The sequence below is a fragment of the Stegodyphus dumicola genome, chromosome 11 (assembly GCF_044657685.1).
Source record: "Stegodyphus dumicola isolate Sdum_Otavi_A_Nest chromosome 11, ASM4465768v1".
Taxonomy (NCBI): Eukaryota; Metazoa; Arthropoda; class Arachnida; order Araneae; family Eresidae; genus Stegodyphus; species Stegodyphus dumicola.
In genome coordinates this window covers 147865490-147887692 of record NC_140778.1, presented here as the reverse complement: position 1 = coordinate 147887692, position 22203 = coordinate 147865490, and the positions used below count along the sequence as shown (strand labels likewise).

Here is a 22203-nt window from a genome sequence, read left to right as displayed (position 1 = left end):
TCTAAGTTACAGATGAAAGTGAAAAATCTTAAGAACTGATAAGCGAATAATTGCTTGAGTTCTTGTAACAGGAAACAACAAGATAGAAGGGTAAAATAACCCTTTATTATTCCAATCAAGTGTAACAGAACTCCATCTTGGAGTTGTACAATAAAGCCGACACTTGGGTTTGAACTTAAGAGACTAAGATTTAAACTAAACTAATCTTAACTAAAGAAATATGGCCGAAGCTATCCAAATTCTAACAGAGTTGGCCCTTTAACGCTAATTGACTGCGAAGCTATCAAAGGCCTAAAGTACGGCCGAGCGTAATAATAGCTTGCGAGAGAGTAGGCTAAAAAGGCGGACGCGTGCAGCCAGAATATCTGCTTTCTCTCTCTCTAAGACAGTAGAATTTCACGGTTAAATACCGCTCTTCCTCATTAGCATTCAGACGTGATTCTAAATCTACGTTCTGGCCGGAAGTGGTAAGTTGAAATCAAGAAGCGATAGAAAAGGGAGTTTAATTTAAAATTTAACTGTTCATAAAATTAACATAATCCTTACAATTTATTTCAATTAATTCCTTAAATGTAAAGCGTTCTAATTAAAATATGAAATAAAATACAAACCGCCATTTTATATATCATGAATGCACTGAATATTCGAAACGCAACAAGCAAAATCCTCATATATAAAATCCATCAGAAGCGGGTCAATAAAGAACTCAGCACATGCCAAAACCTGTCAAAGGAAAGGGATGCCTTCGTGGAGGACTTTCTAAGGCAACCCTGTTCGTCTCCCTGTTACACGGGGGAAAACCACGAAAGCTAACCTTACAGCCAACTTGTTTGCCAGGTCTCATTCCCAATATTCAGCGGTCTTAACCATTTACACGTTATTTAAGAAGCTACTTAAAAAATAATGTTTTTGAAATGTTGTTCATAACATCATGCTGTTACGAAAATTGATGTAAAAATCAGTATGAACGGCATGCCTAGTACAATGTGTGACTGCTTTTACACTCGTGTTCAAAACTTAAGCAACAATGTAAATTTTAATCAGATAGCCATTAAATTGTTGAAAAGGGGCTCATACGTTCATTACAATGAACACGCAATTCAATAGAAAGGTCGTGCGTATGAAAATGTCAAGAAAAAAACGTCACAGGCTACGTGAGCGTACGCAAAACGCGTACAGTCGGCGCGCTCAACTCAAGACTACCATAAAAGGAAGGATGGAGACGCAATTGCAAGTGCAAGAAGTTCTTTCGTGAAATATTGGCTAGAAGAAATGATCTGGATGACTTCACACGTGGAAGAACGATCGAAAATCTGGAGAAGGGGCGAAGTGTGACCAGTATAGCTGAAGAGTTCGGAATCAACAAAAGTGTCTTTTTGCGCTCTTGGAAAGCCTTACAAACCATAGGTACGGCTGTTAGAAAGGTTGGTGATGGCCGCCCAAGGAAAACAACTGCAGTGGATGACCGATATATTGTCCTGCAGGCAAAAAGAGCCCGAAACCAGTCACCAAACTCCATACTGTGTACAGCAATGGGGCGACAAGTGTCGCGGTTTACTGTGTGCAGACACCTTCAAAAAGGTGGCTTATTCGCCTGCCGTCCTGAATGCTGCATCACTTTAAAAGTTGGCCATCGGTGTCACCGTTTACAGCAAAGCGCAAAAACTGGGCATCTTATCAATGGAGTCGTATCCTTTTTACGGATGAGAATCGCTTTAGTGCCACAAACAATTCTCAACACAAATTGATTTGGAGAGAGGGCGGGACACGGTTTAATCTCAGTAACATCACGGAAAGAGACCGTTACGGTGTCCTGAAGATCTCGTCTGGAGAGGCATGACGCTGAACGGGCGTACAGAGCTCCACGTTTTCGACAGAAGTTCTGTAACCGGAGATGGCTATTGTCAAGAAGTGATCCTTTCCCATGTGCGTCTGTTCCGCGGTGTCATTGGAGCAGACTTCGTTTTTATGGATAACAATACTCGGCCACACCAGACTCCTGCTGTTCAGAAGCTACTGAAAAGTGAAGATATCGCTCGAAGGGATTGCCCAGCGTGCTCCCCTGATTTAAATCCCGTAGAACATGTGTGAGATGCTTTGGGGAGATTACATTCTTCGGGGAACACCCAGCAACTGAAACAGATGCTGATTGAGGAATGAGCCGTCTTACCTCAAGATCTGTTGGACAATCTGGTGCTGGGTAGAGACCGTTCGAAGCAACCATTGCAGTAAGAAACATCTGCTTGTTGCTTTTCCTCTTGTACGGACAATCATGTATAACGATACTATGTGTTCAATAAAGCCTATTTTTGTTTGATTTCCTACTGTATGCATTGTATTTATTTTTAGCGCAATTATGCTTTTGTCATCGTTTAAATACAAAATGCTGTCTCTTTATTCCGAATTTCATGTCTCTCGGATGATTTTTCGTGGAGTTATGCAAAAAAGAACATCTGTTGCTTAAGTTTTGCACACCAGTGTATATTAATGCTTAAACACTACGCATTTGCTGTACGTACGTATATTTCGAAATTAAATTAATATATTCTTTAAAAATATGTTGCACTGTATAACAAACATATATCATTTTACATTATTTAATTCAGCCAAAAAAATTATAAATATGTAAACAAATTAAGGTCGAGTTTAATTTCACTTAGCAACTTAACACCAAAAGAAAAAAACAGGTATTCGGATAATTAGAATTATGGATATGTGAAAGTAATTGAATTTTGAGGCTTATGGGAGCCCTTAGTTTTGACTATGTGAGGTTGAGTAGTCCGAATGATTAGAATTTCGGTTTTTCGTAGCCGAGATAAGAAAACTTTAGAATGTATAGAATGTCCGAATACTTCAGCTTTCAAGCATTTCAAGTTCTGATAATTGGAGTTTTGGATAAATGGAATGCAGATAATTGACATTTCGTAACACGGAATCCGAATAATTAGGGATTCGGCTGCTTAAAATCGAGATATAAAGGAGTTTCGGATATGTGGAGTCCGAAACCTTGCATTTTCGGACGTGTAGAATACCGGATGATTAGAGGTTCGGATACGGGGATTCATTCAAAATTATATTAGTTAAGAAGTATCGAATCCGGTTGACTGGAGCTTCAAAGCTGCTATCCGGAGCTAACAGAGTTTCCGGATATGCAAAATCTGGATAATTTGAGCTTCGAACTTAAGGAGCTGAGATAATTAATCTGGGTATAAGAAATCCAAACAATTGGCGTTCGGATATGTGAAGTCGATCCATTATCCGAACAATTGGCGTTCGGATATGTGAAGTCGGTCAATTATCCGAACAATTGGCGTTCGGATATGTAAAATCGATGCATTATCCGAACAATTGGCGTTCGGATATGTAAAGTCGATTCATTATCCGAATGACTGGGGTTCGGATATGTCAAGTCGATTCATTAGATTTTCTGACTGCTGATGATTGGAGTTTCCAATATCTAAAAATTCAGATAAACGGATATAATTTCAATATCATTTTGTTAACCAATCTCACTTGCTGTTGCTGTTAATAATCACTAGTTTGACAACTGTCAGCGCAAGCTCATGACATTTATCTTGGCAAGGAGCCAAATTCGCCTGTCGTTGCCAAAAGCCTTGAGCATCATATAGGTGGCAGCCCGATTTTAACTCAGTTCCACTCCACCCTTCTTCCTCACCACCAACCTCTCGAGAGGACTCTCGGCTCGCCGCATATTTAGAGTGTCCCCATGCTGCACAGACACTATACATTTAAAACATCCATACCTTCTCTGGGGTTCAAACCTTAGTTAGCAGTTAACGTCTCTAACCACTATCCTGGCTCGTTAGCTAACATCATTCTTATGCAGGTATTAAAACATCATCCTAAAGCATGATACGCATAGATCATCATGACATCTGATTAAGTAATAAAATGCAATAAACAAGACCAACAAATCAATGTATTTTCATGTATATTTAGTACACAAAACACACCAATGGAATGACTTAAGATTCATAGATATGTATTAAGGTTTGACATTAACATCCGCGACATTTGTTTCATTGTTTCCATTGTGTTCTGGAGACATATCTTTGTCTGCCTTAATTTAGATAACAATCTGTTTCCTCACACGAGATTTTTGATTCTTAATGAGCTAAGTGGAGTTTTGTCCAATGCGTTTTCTTTATCATGAAGTAATCAAGAGTCTGTATGCACAAGCCGCGCGTTGTGGAAAAAAAATGCGCCATTTAGAACAAAAAAAAAATTCGATTTTGTTTTTTTTCTTGACTTATTCCATATTTTAACTAAAATAAATCATTAAAAAATATATATAAAAAAACTGATGTGTACCACATGACTTCCTTGTACGGAATATTAAATTATACGCATTTTTCTTGCATTTTGTTTAAACTTATTGGATTTAATTATATCTACTTCGCCGACAGCGCATAAACCACAGTAGAATAAATGCACTCTTTAAAATTCCCTATATGTGTTTACCATATAGACACTCTGACGCCAGGTTCACTTAGCAGTATTATATTTCGTTCATATTATAACTCAGAATGCACAAAATTTATATCATTTAAAGAATTATCTAATCGTTGCCACATATTCTATTCAAATACTATAATAAAGCTAGAACTATGTATAAAAGAAATTAAGCAAACAAAACAAAAAAGAAACAGTTTTCACAGACGATTGAGTATTTCTCATTCAATTAATTCAGTTTTCACTTCGCAACAAGGCAAAAATACATAAAAACTCAAAATATATGTATTCAAAATTTCGAAGCAAATCTTAACGCTTATTTCCTCGAAAAAAATCCAGAAAGGATTAAGCATGATTTAAATAATAAATGAAGGCGTTATCTTTGTTGTTGCGAAGCTAAGTTTGGCAACAAATTGCTACTCACCTATTTCAAATGTAAACAAGAGCGATGGCCGCCATTAAATTAGGCTTTGCGGCACTTAAACAATTTTAAAATTATTGATAATTCTAAAAATATTGCATACAGATTTACTAAAAGCATAAAACCCTGAACCGGAAGATAAAAGCAACATAATTGAATCATTTTAAAACCAAAACATGTAAAATTTAAAAATACATAAGAGTAAAGAAACTGAAATCACTGAGCCGGGTAACAGAGTGGATATATATATAAATATATTTATATATTTAAGATATATTTAATATTTATATATGTTTGGTGCGGCCGATTGCCACTAAAATACGAGGTGCACATCTACATGCTATAGCAGTCCTATATACAAAATTTCAACGTTCTGAGGCTACTCGTTTTTGAGTCATGCGAGATACGTACGTACATACGTTCGTACAGACGCCACGAAAAATTCTCTTCAGAATTCATTTTAAAGCAGTTTTATAATTTTTTTTGGAGGAAAAGAGTCTTTTATTCTGTCCTTACGTACATATATCACGGAAATACATCGTTGAATTGCATTGGAAAGAGGTCAAAATGGGATATTTTGGTTGAAATATGCTGCCTGAACCTTTTCGCGATTGCAATACTTCCTTTTTACTTCGTACAAGGAAGTAAAAAAACTTAAATTTTTCAGATTTTAAATAAAGTCCAAACGGGAGTTTCTTTAACATTTTGTGTGCTACCTTTATATATTAAACATCATTTCTTGGCACTGAAACCATAAAATTCAGTTCAACAGCAACATCGCAAAATAATTTTAAAATGAGCATATCTTTAGAAGTTCCGATACGCAGTCTCGCGCGCTGGAGATAAAAATGTTTTTTCTGTACAAGGTTGATATTGTTTGCATTGAAACTGTTGAGTTTTTAAATCAAAAATTCGTTAAAGTTTCACAAAATATGAAATCGATAATGAAACAAATTCCAAATTTCAAATCTGGGCTTCTAGATGCCCATAATCGCAGCAGCATTACGTCATTCAAAATTGCATGGCTCTAGGTACCGTTGTTTTATCACAATGCGAGAAACATACACACATTTACGCAGATTCTTCGTTATTTAATTTCTTCAACTATAATACAGGGTGATAATATTTGGTGGCAACATTTTGAAAAAGTGAAACAACGCTTGTAGTGATTCAACGCAAAATGCCAAAACGAAATTAATATTCCTTCCGGGCAAATTGCCCCTTTGGACTAATAATTAAATCAAATTAATGCAATCTTGATTACCAAACTCCGTCATTTAAAAGCAATACGTTGCCATTCGGCAGAGCTAAGTTATTTATATTTCAAATTTAATCACAAAATTTAACGCAAGAGCCTTGAGCATCATATAGGTGACAGCACGACTTTAGCTCAGTCCCCCCTCCAATTTTGAGAGACAGCAACCCCCGGAGGACGGGCCCGAAGATCTCTCACCTCTCTATCACTACCGCTAACCTCTTTAGAGGACTTTCGGCTCGCCGCATGTTTAGAGTACCCCATGCCGCACAGACACTATATGCATTCACAAACATTCATGCCATCTCTGGGATTCGAACGCAGGCCCTTCGGAACGACAGTTGCTTTCTCCGACGATGTTTCAGATTTGCGATGTTGTCTCCTTTCTTTCTTTTCTCACGCGACGTTTTCCCTTTGTGTTGTTTTCTCAGCGATGTTTTTGCTACTAAGTTTTCGCCTATATCTGATAATTATTAGCAAATGCCGAACACTTTCGACCTCGACTACATGGTTTCGCATGAAAAGTTAGATTTCGTAGCATTTACAATTTTTCTTAATGCCAGAATATGAATATTTAGGCATTAAAAACATTTTTGTAGTTGGAAGTATATATGTGTCCAGCACCAAATGGTTGTGAGCCTAAGGACCGCATGAGGACAAAGTATATATATATATATATATATATATGATATACCAGCTTTTGTCGTAACTTAAATTATCAGACGATAAGTTTAAAAAACAGGATCCATTTATTATTATTCAGGAGAAATAGCAGTTACAAAATCAGATATCCGGAGTAAATAAAAAGAATTACTAATAACTTTTTCTATGAAGTTTACTGCATCGTGACATTCAAGAAAAAGCCCCCGATATTCCTTTGCGAGTCCTTTTATAGCCTCTGGAAAGGCGGAGCTTCCAAGAAATGACGTCGGCCTCGTCAGCCAATCCAGTTCGCTTTAAACAGTTCCAGAACATTCTATAACTGTACGTGTAGAAAAGGCGGAAAAACAACTTGACTACGGGGCTGTGGATTTAATTCCACGTCCTTTCAAATAAGAGAACGTCGCCATTAAAAATGAAAAGAACATACAGTTAGAATTTTAAGTGTATTCTTGACTATGGAATTTTATTATTACAAATATATATATATACATTCTAATCACAAAAGTTCTTACCGTGCCTTTGCTTTTAACTTTCCTCAACAATTGTTTTATACAGTTCAACTTTACTTTTGCATTCAAGTTTTACCACTCAACTCAATTCCAAATATATGCCTTACGATTTGCAATAAAGCAAAATGTTAGTTTCTGTTATCATCTTTTAAACAGTATAAACCTCTGAGTTTGCTTTAATTATTTACTTACTAGCTGTACCCGCCCGGCGTTGCCCGTGCATTTAGAAAATGCAGATAAGTGAATAGCGCAGGAATAGTAGTGTAGGACATGTAGACTGTCTCTCTCTCTTCCCCCCCCCACATACACAACATTCCCCGTCGATAAAAAGGAACAATATATCCTAACCATGAGCCATCTGTTAAAAAATTAGTTTAAATGAGAACAGACCTCATATTAGCACATGCTAGGAAACCGTAGTCATGTGGTTATAATCATTGGTCTGAAGTATAAAGAAAAGTAAACATAAAAAATTCAAAATCAAAGATAGGAAAGAGTTGAAAGGGAAAGATAGAGAGTACAGTACAGAAAAAATAAAAAGTAACGAAAACATGGATGAAATAAAACATCCTGCTTACAGGAAATTTGGAGTTAAGAACCAATTAAATTTTTAATTTAAGTGTAAGTTAAATTTAGATGACAATGAATTAGAAGAGGAGAGTGTTTGTGTATGTTTGTGGAGCTCGGGCTGGGGTCGCAAGGGACCCTGACCGATTAATGTCTGTTGGTACGGCAGCACCATTCGGATTATTGCTCATGCTCTCAAGAGAGCACTAAACAATAACATCACTATTTAAAGCATGATAGTCAGAGTTAGTTTGGGAGAGTGGCAATAATTTTTCGTTAGATTGTCCTTTTCGTTAGAGAGCCTCGGGATAAACTATATTTAATGTTCTTCCATTCGGAGCTAAGATGTGTAGATTATCGGCATTACCAACTCTTGAACAACCCACGTACAGTTGACCATGGGAGAAACACGGCTTACGGAGGTCGAGCCCTACAACTTTGAGAGATTGTCCTTGTGCCTTATTAATGCTCATCGCGAAACTCAAACGAACAGGGAATTGTAGACGCTTAAACTGAAACTGGAGATCGGAAGGGATTATAGGAATTCTTGAAATAAACACATCTTCGCCTGCAGCATGTCCGGTCATGATGGTGGCTTCTATAATATTTGGCATCAGTTTCTTGATAGAAAGTCTTGTTCCATTGCAAAGTGCAGGCGGATCCAGATTCCTGAGGAGAATTATCGGTGCTCCAACCTTCAAGTCCAATATGTGGGAGGGTACTCCAGGTGGCTCTAATTTGTTGAGAAACTCTGTCGTATAGTTGACAGCCTCGTCAATATTGCATGTCGTGTCTATAGATTTGTAAATATGAAGAGTTCCGGGTAAGTTCTGTAAAAGTTCCTTGTTGATAACACTGACGGCTTCGTTTGTTGGGGCAAGAATTGCTCTTTCGCACAGCCATGCGTGATCAGTGAAGTGGTGAATCACATTCGGAAACACAGCCTCTTTCAGTTCTTCTTCAGTAGTCACAATCCTTCCAATGCCTTGCATCGCTACATATCCATCTTCATTTTCTGAAGTAAGGGCTCCATTTCCTAGTTTCAGTAGATTATTTGCAAACTGCTGGGCAGAGGGATCACCGTTGAGATGAACTCACATGTTAGTCGATAATCCAAGTGTTTGAATGCCATTCCAGATGTAAGAAGATTTTATGCAGGCCTGCATTTCATCTGCCCTCGTTCCACGCGGAATAACTGGTAGCGTCTGTCGAAAATCGCCTGCCAAAACCATTACGACGCCTCCCATTCTGTCATTGTTCCGTCTGAGGTCTTTCATGGTGACATCTAATGCTTCGAATGCGGCTTTGTGGGACATGGTACACTCGTCCCAAACGATGAGCTTGCAATCCTGTAGAACCTTTGCCTTTCCTGAATTCCTTGGGATGTTACACGTTGGAGTCTCTGTGCTTGTCAGATTTAAGGGTAACTTGAACGCCGAGTGAGCAGTCCTACCACCTGTCAAGAGTGTAGCAGCAATGCCGGATGAAGCGACAGCCAGGGCAATCTCATTTCTGTGCCGCACCTTTGCCAAAATAAGGTTGATAAGAAACGTCTTCCCGGTTCCGCCTGGAGCATCCAAAAAGAATATACCCCTTTGCCTATCAAAAACTGCTCTAGTAATCTTGTCAAAGGCTTCTTTTTGATCTTGGACCAATTTAGGCTCATTCTCCTGTATATAAGCTGCGAGCACATCCATGTTATAACTTCGTTCTCTAATTACTTCACTGGAATTGGCAGAATCGCTGTTTCTGTTAGGTTGGGGAAGTCCAAAGCTTTTCAGGTTCAATCCTCCTAGAGATATTATCTTGTTCCCAATGTAGATTAGGGCTCTGTTAAAGATGTCGTCATTGTAGTCCAGGTCCATATTCTGCTGCTGGATCCTTGCTTGATGCAGTATGTCTTCAGACAGGTTCTCCCTGTGGTTCATCCATAACTGTTCAGGGTCCGACATGGAGCACGTTTGAAGCATTACAGCAAACAGATTACGCATCATCTTGGGTGATCGAGATGCAGCTGCTTCTTCTAACGCCGTGTTCCAGTGTTCGTCATTCTCCAGAAGTCCTTGAAGTTGGCAGGCCTCTTTGAAAGTGTTGCAGACTCTTCCTTGAACGGTTCTCAAATCCGTGAATGATGTTGGGCCTCTAACTTCATGTAGTAATAGGCGAAGGTGGAAGCATTCGGAGTTGTTGGGATGGACGGTGTAGACACGGCCAAGAGCATCAGTAGACCGGATTCCTGTTTCTTCTGGCCGCATTTTCATCGAATGCCGCATTTTCTAAATGCCTCCAGAGACGCATTCGAGCAGTAGTTGTTGCAGTTGTAACTCTCTGCAGTCTTGAGTTTCTTTCTGGGATGTTTTCTTCTTCTCTTCTTCTTTGATGAATTTCTCTCACCTGTTGCTGTCTTGACTCTCTTTCTGGGGTGGTTTCTTCTTCTCTCCTTCTTCGACTTCTTTCTGCGTCCTGTTGCTGTCTTGAGTTTCTTTCTGGGGTGGTTTCTTCTTCTCTCCTTCTTCGACTTCTTTCTGCGTCCTGTCGTTGTCTTGAGTTTCTTTCTGGGGTGGTTTCTTCTTCTCTCCTTCTTCGACTTCTTTCTGCGTCCTGTCGTTGTCTTGAGTTTCTTTCTGGGGTGGTTTCTTCTTCTCTCCTTCTTCGACTTCTTTCTGCATCCTGTCGTTGTCTTGATTCTCTTTCTGGGGTGGTTTCTTCTTCTCTCCTTCTTCGACTTCTTTCTGCATCCTGTCGTTGTCTTGATTCTCTTTCTGGGGTGGTTTCTTCTTCTCTCCTTCTTCGACTTCTTTCCGCATCCTGTCGTTGTCTTGATTCTCTTTCTGGGGTGGTTTCTTCTTCTCTCCTTCTTCGACTTCTTTCTGTGTCATGTCGCTGCCTTGCTTCTCTTTCTGGAGTGGTTTCTTCTTGTCTCCTTCTTCGACTTCTTTCTCTCTCTTGTCGATTTTTATTTTCCAAACATTTCTTTTTTCGAGGTGGCTGCGGCATATTTCTTCTAAAATCTGAAAAGCAAAAGTTAAGCAACCAACAGAAGAATGATTACAAAAACTGAAGAAAACGCTACAATAAAGAAATCAATTGTTATAATCGAACGTTATTTGAAAATAAATAATAGCAACACGATCAGTGAGTCAAAAAACCATGATAATATTAATTAAGAAACAAAAAGTTTATAAAGTGCAATTCTGAAAAAAAAAAGAAATTAATGTGTCATGAAAACAGCAAACTAAAGCTACAAAAAAGAAATGAATTGTAATTAATCGATTTAATGTATCGTCAAAACAGCAAACTAACGCTAGAATAAAGAAATCAATTGTTACAATCGAACGTTATTTGAAAACAAATAATAATATCAGTGAGTCAAAAAAACCGTGATTAATTAATTATAAATAATTTTTTTTTAATTTTTCTAATTCAAAAATCGAAAATCGGGCTTCGAGGTCTGGTGGCCAACCCCTTTGTGCTTCCGTATAAAAAATTCCAGGTCCCTGCGTGCGATAGATTTGGCTGGAGAGCTCGGTCAGACAGACAGACACATTACACTTGCTTTTATTATTATAGATTGTTGACCTAAACTGATTTAAACCTTTAAATTCAATTATTATTTAACTAAAATCCACCGAATTTTAAGTACTAACTATTGCTAACTTAAAACGGAAGGAAGAGCTAGAGTAAAAAGAAATTAAATGAAGCGTTAAGGAAAACTTAAAGCGAAAGTTTCTCAAACACTTGGGCGAAGAATGAGCACTGCAAAGGTGGCGCCATCTGGTGAGAAAATAATTTGGCTTAGCACAATTAATTACCAAAATCATACAGGCCTTATTTTAAGTATCAAATGTATTATCCATGAAAGCTTATAAGTATTTTCTCCCTCCGTCCAGCATAGCACGCGCGGTGTTTGTTCGAGAAATCCAGGTTCGAATCCTGGCGAAGGCACTCAACATTTATCACGTCTTTTGCTTCGAAAACCCTAATGAGTGGACAAGTGGCGCCCGAACTAAAAGTCCCCATTCGCCCTTTAAAAGGGGGAGTATATAAGGCACTTTGTCCTTCTTTTCCGCATGCCTTGGTGGTGTAACTGGAAGCATACTCGACGCGTATTCGAGAGCTCCAAAGGTCGAGTCCCGGTGAGGGCATTGCACATTTTTCACATCTTCTGCTTCAAAAATAACTTAATGACACTGCAAGCTTATCAATAAATATAAATAGCTTCAATAAACGACATAGTAAGCCTGCTGATTACGTCCGGGTCACCACTTCGGCGGTACGATTGGTAAGGAAGAAATGCGTTGTTGGTGGAAAATACCAGCCATATAGGAAACACTATCCTTTTTTGTAGCACAGAAACTGGTAATACTATTTTAATGCTCAAACAAGATGGTCAAAAGTACGCGCATAATCATAGCATGTCGGGAATCTGATTTCCGTTTTTCCGAAGTTTTGTTTTATTTAAAGCTATCTTTATTTAAATTTTCCCCTTTATTAAAAATTGATTTACTGCGTCTTATATTATGCCCTTGTTGCTCATTAGCCGCCGAGCGGTAAAGTCGCTGAACACTGGGAGTTCTGTCCGTGTGAGCTTTTAATCCCGGCGAAAGCGCTGTTTGCATGGGCGTTTTCGTGGTTTTACCTATGTGTAACTTGTATACGAGCCAATTCCACTTAAAAGTCCTCCACGAAGACATCCCTTCCTTTAGACAGATAACCCTCGAGCGCTTTACTTTGAACAAATAAAACAACAACCAAAAAAAAAAAACTATACGTGTTCTATATGTTTTTTAATAGCGCCCAACTAAGAGAGTGTGTAGCGACACTAATTGTATAGAATATCAGCGAAACGTTGTACAAATTAAAAAAAAAAAAAAAAAAAAATGCATTGTTGTGACTTATCTCACTTGTCTGACAATGACATCAGAACAAGCCTACGAAATTCTTCGTGTCAAGGAGTGCAAGATTGCACCTGTCGTTGGCAACAGTTTTGAGCACCATACAGGTGCGACTTTGCTCAATCCCCCCCCCAGTTTTGATGGTTATCAATCAAGGTGTGATGTTGCGCGCTTCCAACCTGCACGCAACAATAGTGGTGACTGCTAAGAACTGGAAAGTAGACAAAATCTTGAGAAGTGTTTAAATCAATTTTTATTCAACTTTAGAAATTACAAATGCGTGCTCTTGACGCTCACAAACTACGCCGACCCGGCGGTAAAATAATAATAAGAAACTAAGAAAAGAATATTAACAAGTGACTAACTACGAGGCTCTCTAAACGTAACTAACCTCACCGCGTTCTAAAATACCGCTGATAATTCAGCAAACTTCTGAATATTACGTTGAACGATTTAACAATCTGCCGACGCAAGCACACAGGCCGAAACGCGTGGTTCTTCAATTTCTAACTAGCCACCTCCACGCTCGTGAAGCAAGAAAGCACACTTTCGAACTCGTTTCCCTTCTATTTAACTCAGAATACTTCCGCTGACTATTTTGAATCCTTGCGCGTTTTACTAAAATTTACATACTCTGGCATTGGCAATTCCAGGGGAAAGTAAGGCTTGAGAGGAAAGATAGTTTAAATTTAAAATAAATGTTAGTTAAAATAAATATAAACCCTACAAAGGGGAAACGGGATTGAGGTTCTTCCACCCCTTTTCCACTACCACCAGCTTCTCGAGGAGACTTTTGGCTCGTCGCATATTTAGAGTGCTCCCATGTCGCACAGAGTGACTGGAAAAATGTCCATACGAAAAATGCTCACAGATATAAAATCTCACAGGAAAAAAGCCCACATGGAAATATGCCCGCATAAAAAAAAGCTCGCGCAGAAAAAAGCTCACGTGAAATATGTTCACATGGACAAATGCTCACATTAACCTTTTCAAGGGTGGTAAATAAAAGCATGAAAACTGTAGTAAAATTTTGCATGTACTGAAATATTTTATGCCACTTCCCCTATATGACATTTTTTTTTTCCTGTAAGTGCAATAATTAAATTTTGTTTCTTCACTTTATTTTTGCATACTTTTGTTGTGTATCGATAGAAATTGACGTTTGAGTGTAGTTATTTAAGTTTGGAGCCAAAAAAGTTGTAAAATTTCTGCAGAAATTTAAAATTTTAGAAATAAATTTAACATTTTTCACAAATTGTTGCGAAGGCTCTCATAACGCACTAAATTCTTATTTAATTGTAGCCATCTCAGTATATGGTTTTTATTTGACGGTCTGAAAAAAGATTTAGTCTCTCAACGTTTGTTATTAGCTAATGTAAATACACGATATACTGAAGTAAAAAAAAGAAAACATGAAAACTTACATTTGGTAATCGTGAATCATGTAAGAAACTATGATGAAATCGATGCTAAAAATAAACTTTTTACGTAATTTAAATAAAATAATCATTCTAAATTCTTATTCATTCTTTATTCTTCTTTATTATATGTTTATATTATAAAATGTGTAACTTATATTTATTATTTTTGAAATTTTTTTAACAATTAAAATTGTAATAATTTTTCACAATAATTCTGTTTCATGTTTACTTCCTTTCTCCTCTTCTTTTCTTAATTCAAAACGGCCCATTTGTTAATCTTATATAGCAACTGAATCTACACATAAGTTATAAAGTTTTTGAAATATAGTATACCATAAATGTTTTGGTAATTTAAATAATTTTTCTTTAGAAAATTCAAGTAGGTGAACGATGTTCAATTCGATTAATTATTGATTCATTAATGTAAGGATATTCCTATGTGAATTATTTATCAGTGGGTTTATTTCCATGTGAGCTTTTTTCCTTGTGAGCATATTTCTAAGTGAGCATTTTTCCATGTGAGCTTTTTTCCTATGTGGGCATATTTCTGTGTGGGCTTTTTTCCTGTGAGCATTTAGACCTGTGAGCATTTTTCCTGTGGGCCTTTTTTCCTGTGAGCATTATTCCTGTGGGCTTTTTTCCTAGAACCGTCGAACACCGGGATTCGAATCTGGGCTCTTTGGAATTCGAATCTCTCTCTACAGTTTTCATGCTTTTATTTACCACTCTTGAAAAGGTTAATGTGAGCATTTGTCCATGTGAACATATTTCATGTGAGTTTTTTTCTGTGCGAGCTTTTTTTTATGCGGGCATATTTCCATGTGGGCTTTTTTCCTGTGAGATTTTATATCTGTGAGCATTTTTCGTATGGACATTTTTCCAGTCACTCTGTTCGACATGGGAGCATTCTAAATATGCGACGAGCCAAAAGTCTCCTCGAGAAAATGGTGGTAGTGGAAAAGGGGTGGAAGAACCTCAATCCCGTTTCTCCTTGGTTGATGCCCATCAAAACTGGGGGGGGACTGAGCAAAGTCATACCTGTATGGTGCTCAAGACTGTTGCCAACGACAGGTGCAATCTTGCACTCCTTGACACGAAGAATTTGGTAGGCTTGTTCTGATGTCATTGTCAGACAAGTGAGATAAGTCACAACAATGCGTGTTTTTTTTTTATTTGTACAACGTTTCGCTGATATTCTATACAACATTCGACTTCGCTTTTACATTACACTTTACATTTTTCTTATCCATTTTGCATTACGCTTAGTAAAATTATTTGTAAAATATAGTCTTAGTTTGTTTTATATAGTATTTTATTTAGTGCATGAGAAAATATTATTTTATATAGTATTTTATTTAGTGCATGAGAAAATATACAATAAATTTTATTTAAAAATAATTCCTCTTGTACAGTTTTGTATACATAATTATTATATGTTGTTATTGGGACTGATGTAAATCTTAAAAACAGGTAAGAACAGAGTGCGAAAAAATATGAGTTAAGATTCAAAAATTAAAAACGGGAGGAAAAATTAATGAAAACTTCGAAGAAAAATACTTTAATTGATGAAAAAACGCTCGAAATACTATTCAGTAAAATTTGGAATTATATATCTGATCTTTATAAAATTAATAATTAAATGAAATTTTTCATAATTTTCACATCACGAAAAGAAAGTTTACAATTAGGTCATTTCTCCCCAACCGGACGAATAATATTAATAGGGAAAATATTTTCAAAGTTGGCGCTTTAATAGTAAAACTCCCAAAGGGGTCAACAAAATTAAAAAATAAATAAATAAGTAAATAAAAATCTGAAAGTTTTCAGATTTTATAAAACGCCCACAGGAGCTTTTTTTTTAAAACTTTTTGTGTGTTACCTTTATTTATTAAATATCATGTTCTTCGCACTTAAACCATAAAATTCAATTGAACAGCAATATCACAAAAGACTTTTAAATGAGCATATCGTTAGAAATTCCGATACACAATCTCACGCGCTGGAGATAATAATTTTTCCGCAGAGTGTTGCCATTGCTTGCTTCGAAATCGTTGAGCTTCTGAACGAAAAATCCGTTAAACTTTTAAAAATATGAAATCGATAATAAAACAAATTACAAATTACAAATTTGGGCTTCTAGATGCCCATATTCTTGTAGAAAGGTTCAATATTTAAAATTTTATAACTCTAGGTAGCGTTATTCTATCACAATACGAGAAACATACATATATTTATGCAGATTCTTCGTTATTTAATTTCTTTAAATATAATACACAGCTCTAATATTCGGTTGCAACAATTTGAAAAGTGAACCGACATTTATAGTGAATGAAGGCAAAATGACTAGTAACTTTATTCCTTCGGAAAAAAGTTACTTTGGAATAAAGTTCCTGAATTCCTTCGGAATGTAACGTAAAAATGCCTAAAGAAAGCACCAAACATTAAATTTAAAAACTGCACAGAATTTTACTCTGCAGAATAACTTTATTAAAAAAAAAAAAGTAAAACAGAACTTTCAATAGAAATGCATTATATATGTAAAAACATGACAATGAAATAAGCAATATACCTTAACACAAATATTAATTATCCTAATAAATAAATTAACCAACTTCACGTTGCAGAATCTGAAGAATTCAAATGGTATAAAGAAAGTTAAAGACTTTGTTTCCTAAAACAATCGTGCAAAACTTTTTATATAATTAAAATTATATATAATTAAAACATAATATAAAAAATACAATGAAATACGCAATAAATATGATATTTTCAAGAGAAAACAGTCAGCAGTCGAGTATGCAAAGCAATGAATGAAAAACTGTTGCCAAAACTAGATTTCTAAAAGAATGAAATTATCATCAGAAAGCAATAACCAATCAAAATTGCGCTTTCTGGATGACATAATTCATAATATACAAATCTCTTTGCCATTAGCTAATAAAGAGAAAGAGAGAGAGAAAAAAAAAAAGAAATTATTTCTGTTGTGCGTCGCGAGATACATGCACGTCAGAATAAGAAGATTACTATGTGCGTGTTGCGTGTATAATTAATAATATTTTATCTCTTATTTTCAACAGTCAGCAGTCCAGTATACAAAACATTGAATGAAAAACTGCTGCCAAAACCACATTTCTAAAAGAATGAAATTATTCAAAATGATGCAATTTCATTAAAAAAGGTAAAATTTAAAAAAATCTGATTCGAATTTTGAAAAAATCGCTTCGAAGGGCACTGACTCTTGTCTAGATATACCTATATACGAAATTTCGTAGACCTGGGTCTATTATCTTACGCGCAACACAAACAAAAGGCACACACACAGACACTTTCTTTTATTATATGTAGAGAATGCACAACCTATATGTATGAACAAGAATTTTTTTTTTATGTTATATTTAAAAAAAAGTACAGAACAAAATTAAAAGTGAATCCTAATTTACGGTTAAAGCTTTACGGAAATATGGCCAGACATAAAGAAAATGATCTCTCTTAAACTGGCAACCAAATTTCATACTAAATTTTCAGAATTAAATATTATAACTCAAATTCTGATAATTAAAATGGTAACCAATTTTTAATCTAATATTTTTATGTGTGCACATTTAATACAAATAGCCAATAGGTTGTGCAAATGGCAAAATACTTTTTTTACTTCCTTGTACGAAGTAAAAAGGAAGTATTGATATCGCGAAAAGTTTCAGGCAGCATATTTCAACGAAAATATCCATTTTGACCGCTATCGAATGTAATTTAACGATGTTTTTGCGTAATATCCGTACGTAAGGACAGAATAAAAGACTCCTTTCCTCCAAAAAAATTATAAAACTGCTTTAAAATTAATTCTGAAGAGAATTTTCCGTGGCGTCTGTACGAACGTATGTATGTACGTACGTATCTCGCATAACTCAATAACGAATAGCCTCAGAACTTTGAAATTTTGCATATAGGACTGCTATAACATGTAGATGTGCCCCTCGTATTTTGGTTGCAATCGGTTGCACCAAACGTATATAAATATATTTATATATATATCCACTCCGTTACCCGGCTCAGTGATCTCAGTTTCTTTACTCTTATATGTTTGTAAATTGTACATTTTTTGCTTTAAAAATGATTGAATTATGCTGTTTTTATCTTCCGGTTAAGGTTTTTATGCCTTTAGTAAATCTGTATGCAATATTTTTAGAATTATCAACAATTTTAAAGTTTTTTAAGTGCCACTAAGCCTTTTTTATGATGGCGGCCATTGATTGTTTACATTTGAAACAGCAGAATAGTGGATTTGTTGCCAATCTAGAGAAACTTAACTTCGCAACAACAAGGATAACGCCTTCATTTATTATTGCCAATTAAATCATGCTTAATCCTTTCTGGAATTTTTTGGAGGAAGTCAGTGTTTAAGATTTACTTCGTAATTTTTAATATAGACATTTTGAATTTTTATGCATTTTTGCCTTCTCGCTAAGTGAGATCTGAATTAATTGAATGAGAAATACTCAATCGTCTGTGAAAACTGTTTCTTTTTTGTTTTGTTTGCTTAATTTCTTTTATACATCATTCTAGCTTTATTATAGTATTTGAATAGAACATGTGGCAACGATTAGATAATTCTATTCTTTAAATGATATAAATTTTGTGCATTGTGAGTTATAATATGAACGAAATATAATACTGTTAAGTGAATCTAGCACCAGAGTGTCGCTATGGTAAACAAATACTAGAGTAAATTTTAAAGAATGCATTTATTCTATTGTGGTTTATGCGCTGTCGGCGAAGTAGATTTAATTAAATCCAATAAGTTTAAATGAAATGCAAGAAAAAATGCGTATAATTTAATATTCCGTACAAGGAAGTCATGTGGTCTACATATCAGATTTTTTTTAACATTGTTATTCGGAAACTGAAGGATAATCAATGTAAAATTTAATAGTGGTACTAAATTTTTTCAATTGTTGTTTAGATGGTTGAGTCTAAAGGTTGAGAACCTTTATGTCATTGAACTCAGTAAAGTCTGAACTCTTTTATAAATCGTAAGTTTATGTCCCCCAAAACTGAAGAATCAGCGAACGTTTAGACTCAAATAACTCAGTTTATAAAAAGTACACGTAAAACTTAAAACGATAACGTATACATCCTTTTTTGTAAAAAAAACTATTCATTTGGTAAAACAGTTGCCTTTCTTTAACTAAAAATCTGAACCATTTTTTGTCTTATCGTACTTCTGTAATTACCGTTTGGTGATCAAGTACAGATACTAAAAGGTTTCATTGATCTTACGACTTCTGAAATTACAGTTTTGATTAGAACGCTATTTTTAACCAGATGAGTCAAATCTTCAAGTACAGACGCTAAAACATTTGATTCACTGTACATCTTCTGAACCTACACTATTGTTTCTTAAAATACTGTTTTCAAATCAGAATAGTCAAATCTTTTACTGAGTTTATATATTTTATATATTTACTGAGTTTAATAAGCTATTCAGTTTATATATTTACTGAGTTTTATATATTTACTGAGTTTAATAAGCTACTTAAGTTACTCAGTTTATATATTTACTGAGTTTAATAAGCTATAGCACTGTTTTTAAAATATTTTTAGGCAGTCAAATTAATCAAATCTTTAAATAGAGGCACTTAAAGATTTAAGTGACTTTTCATCTTCTGAACCTGCAGGAACAGTTGTTAAAATATCGTTTGTAATCACATTAGTCAAATCTTAAAGTAAAGATCCCAAAAGAACTGACTGATTGCACATCTTCTGAATCTACAGTACTTTTTTTAAATATTCTTTGGTAATTAGATTAGCTATATCTTTGACTGACATTAAAACTTATAAAGCCATAGCACTGTTTTTTAAAATACTGTATAGCAGACAGATTAGTCAAATATTGAAGTAGAGGCATTTAAAGATTTCACTGGTTTACATCTTCTGGACCTACAGTACTGCTTGTTAAAATACTGTTTGTTATCGGATTAGTCAAATCTTTAAGTAGAGATGCTAAAAGCTTTGACTGACTGTACACTTTCTGAATCTACAGTACTGTTTGTTAAGAAGCTATTTGGTAGTCACACTAGTCAAATCTTTCACTGACCTTATATCTTCTAAAGCTATAGCGCTGTTTTTTAAAATACAATTTGGAAGTCAAATTAGTCAAATACAGTCAATAATAGATAGTCAATAATAGATTAGTTAATAAGTAGAGGCACTTAAAAGATTTGACTGAGCTTACATCTTCTGAACCTGTAGTACTGCTTATTAAAATACTGTTTGTAATCAGATTAGTAAGATCTTTGACTGACCTTTAGGAGATCTTATATCTTCTAAAGCTATAGCTCCGTTTTATAAAATACTATTTGTAGTCAGATTAGTCAAATCGTTACGCAGAGACACTTAAGATTTGATTGATCTTATATCTACTATAGATATAACACTGTTTGTTAAAACGACTATAGGATTGCTTGTAAAAATTGTTTGGTAATCAGATTAGTCATAGCTTTGATTGATCTTACATCTTCTAAAGCTATAGTTTATAAACATACTGTTCGGCTATCAGAAGTCAAATTTTTAAGTATAATCAGGAAAAGATTTGACTGACCGTACATCTTCTGAAGCTACAATACTAGTTGGTAATCAAATTATTCAAATCTTTACGTTAAGACGCTTATGGATTTGACTTATTTTACATATTCCGAAGCTACATTTACAATCAAAAAAAGATCAATCACTTACTCGCTTGCTCGGTGTATTCTTCTCCAAATTCCTTGATGACTTCTTGGTAAAGAATACCATAAGATAGCAATAATCCATTTGTCAGCAAGTTGATGGCAAAAGCACATGCACAGATGACCCAACCCCAACCACCTTCAGGATAATAATGCTGCCGGATGGTGGAAATTTTCAGATTGTCCAGCCTGCTGGACAATGAAGGCTTTGTGGAAGATCCGGCACTGGATGCTCCAGATCGCATCTTTCGGACTGGAGCCCCTCCATTCTGGTCTCTGTCCAATAGTTCCACCTTCTCGGTGAGGGCCCCATTGGGGGCCTCTTGTGGCTGACCAAGAGCTGCCAATCCAGCCCCTGGAGCATCTCCCGACGACAGTTCATCTGTGTCTGCAACAATAGGTGCTATGACGTCACTCATTGTTCCCCATCACGTGGTGTATGAACCACATTTTGTTTAACATTGCATAAACTAATGATTGACGCACATGGCAATAATTATTTTGCAATCAGTTTTGGCAGCATTAAATCAAAACAAAATGGCACTTCGTCAGTTGTTCTATTAACAGCTGGAGCACTGGTAAAGACAGATTTTATTTGCATTTCACTGATATTTACCACATAGTTTACCTGTTTTTTATTAATAAAACATGAATTGTATGATTTCATTTCATGTACAGAACAGATTATTCAGTGCTCATTTCGCAAATTTTCTAAAAGTTGATAGTTTTTCATCGTTAAATATTGTTAGGAAAATTCTGCATTAGTTGAAAAATTTTCGTTTGTTTTAAAAATTGCAGTTTTTAACTCTGTTTCTTGAATTTTATTTTTTCCTCTTCATTTCTGATGTAAAATTATTTTATTTTTCAGTCTTTTTATTTAAAAAATAAACATATCATTTTCTCTTTGGCATAAAAGCTATTCAGCTAAATTTTTTAAAACCAAAAAATAATATTATATTTAAATTAAACTAAATTATTTAAAATAAATTTCACAATAAAATTCACGCACTCAATGTTTTCTTTAAAATGCATAAATAATTAGTATTAATAATTAATAATAATCATTATTAATAAAAAAATTATAAATTTAAAATATAACACTCTATGTCGCATAAAATTCTGAAAGTTTCTACACTATGAAGCGAGAAATAAATTTAAATTAAATGCATGCTTTGCCTCTAATTATTATAAATGTTTTTAAAAAATGCAATTTTTAAAGTTAATTTAATAATTTAAAAAGCTAACTATCTAAACCAATAGCTAATATCAATAAA

General features: G+C 35.2%; 1 protein-coding gene across 1 annotated transcript in view; it reads right to left on the bottom strand.

The window, feature by feature from the left end:
- The window catches only part of LOC118186924 (monocarboxylate transporter 10-like), a 474920-nt gene extending 452996 nt beyond the window's left edge, over positions 1–21924 (bottom strand). Inside the window, exon 1 of the mRNA XM_085827308.1 lies at positions 20937–21924. Within this exon, the coding sequence (XP_085683434.1) occupies positions 20937–21348 (412 nt within the window). The 5' untranslated portion in view covers positions 21349–21924. The remainder of the gene's footprint in view (positions 1–20936) is intronic.
- Positions 21925–22203: the final 279 nt, after the last annotated feature.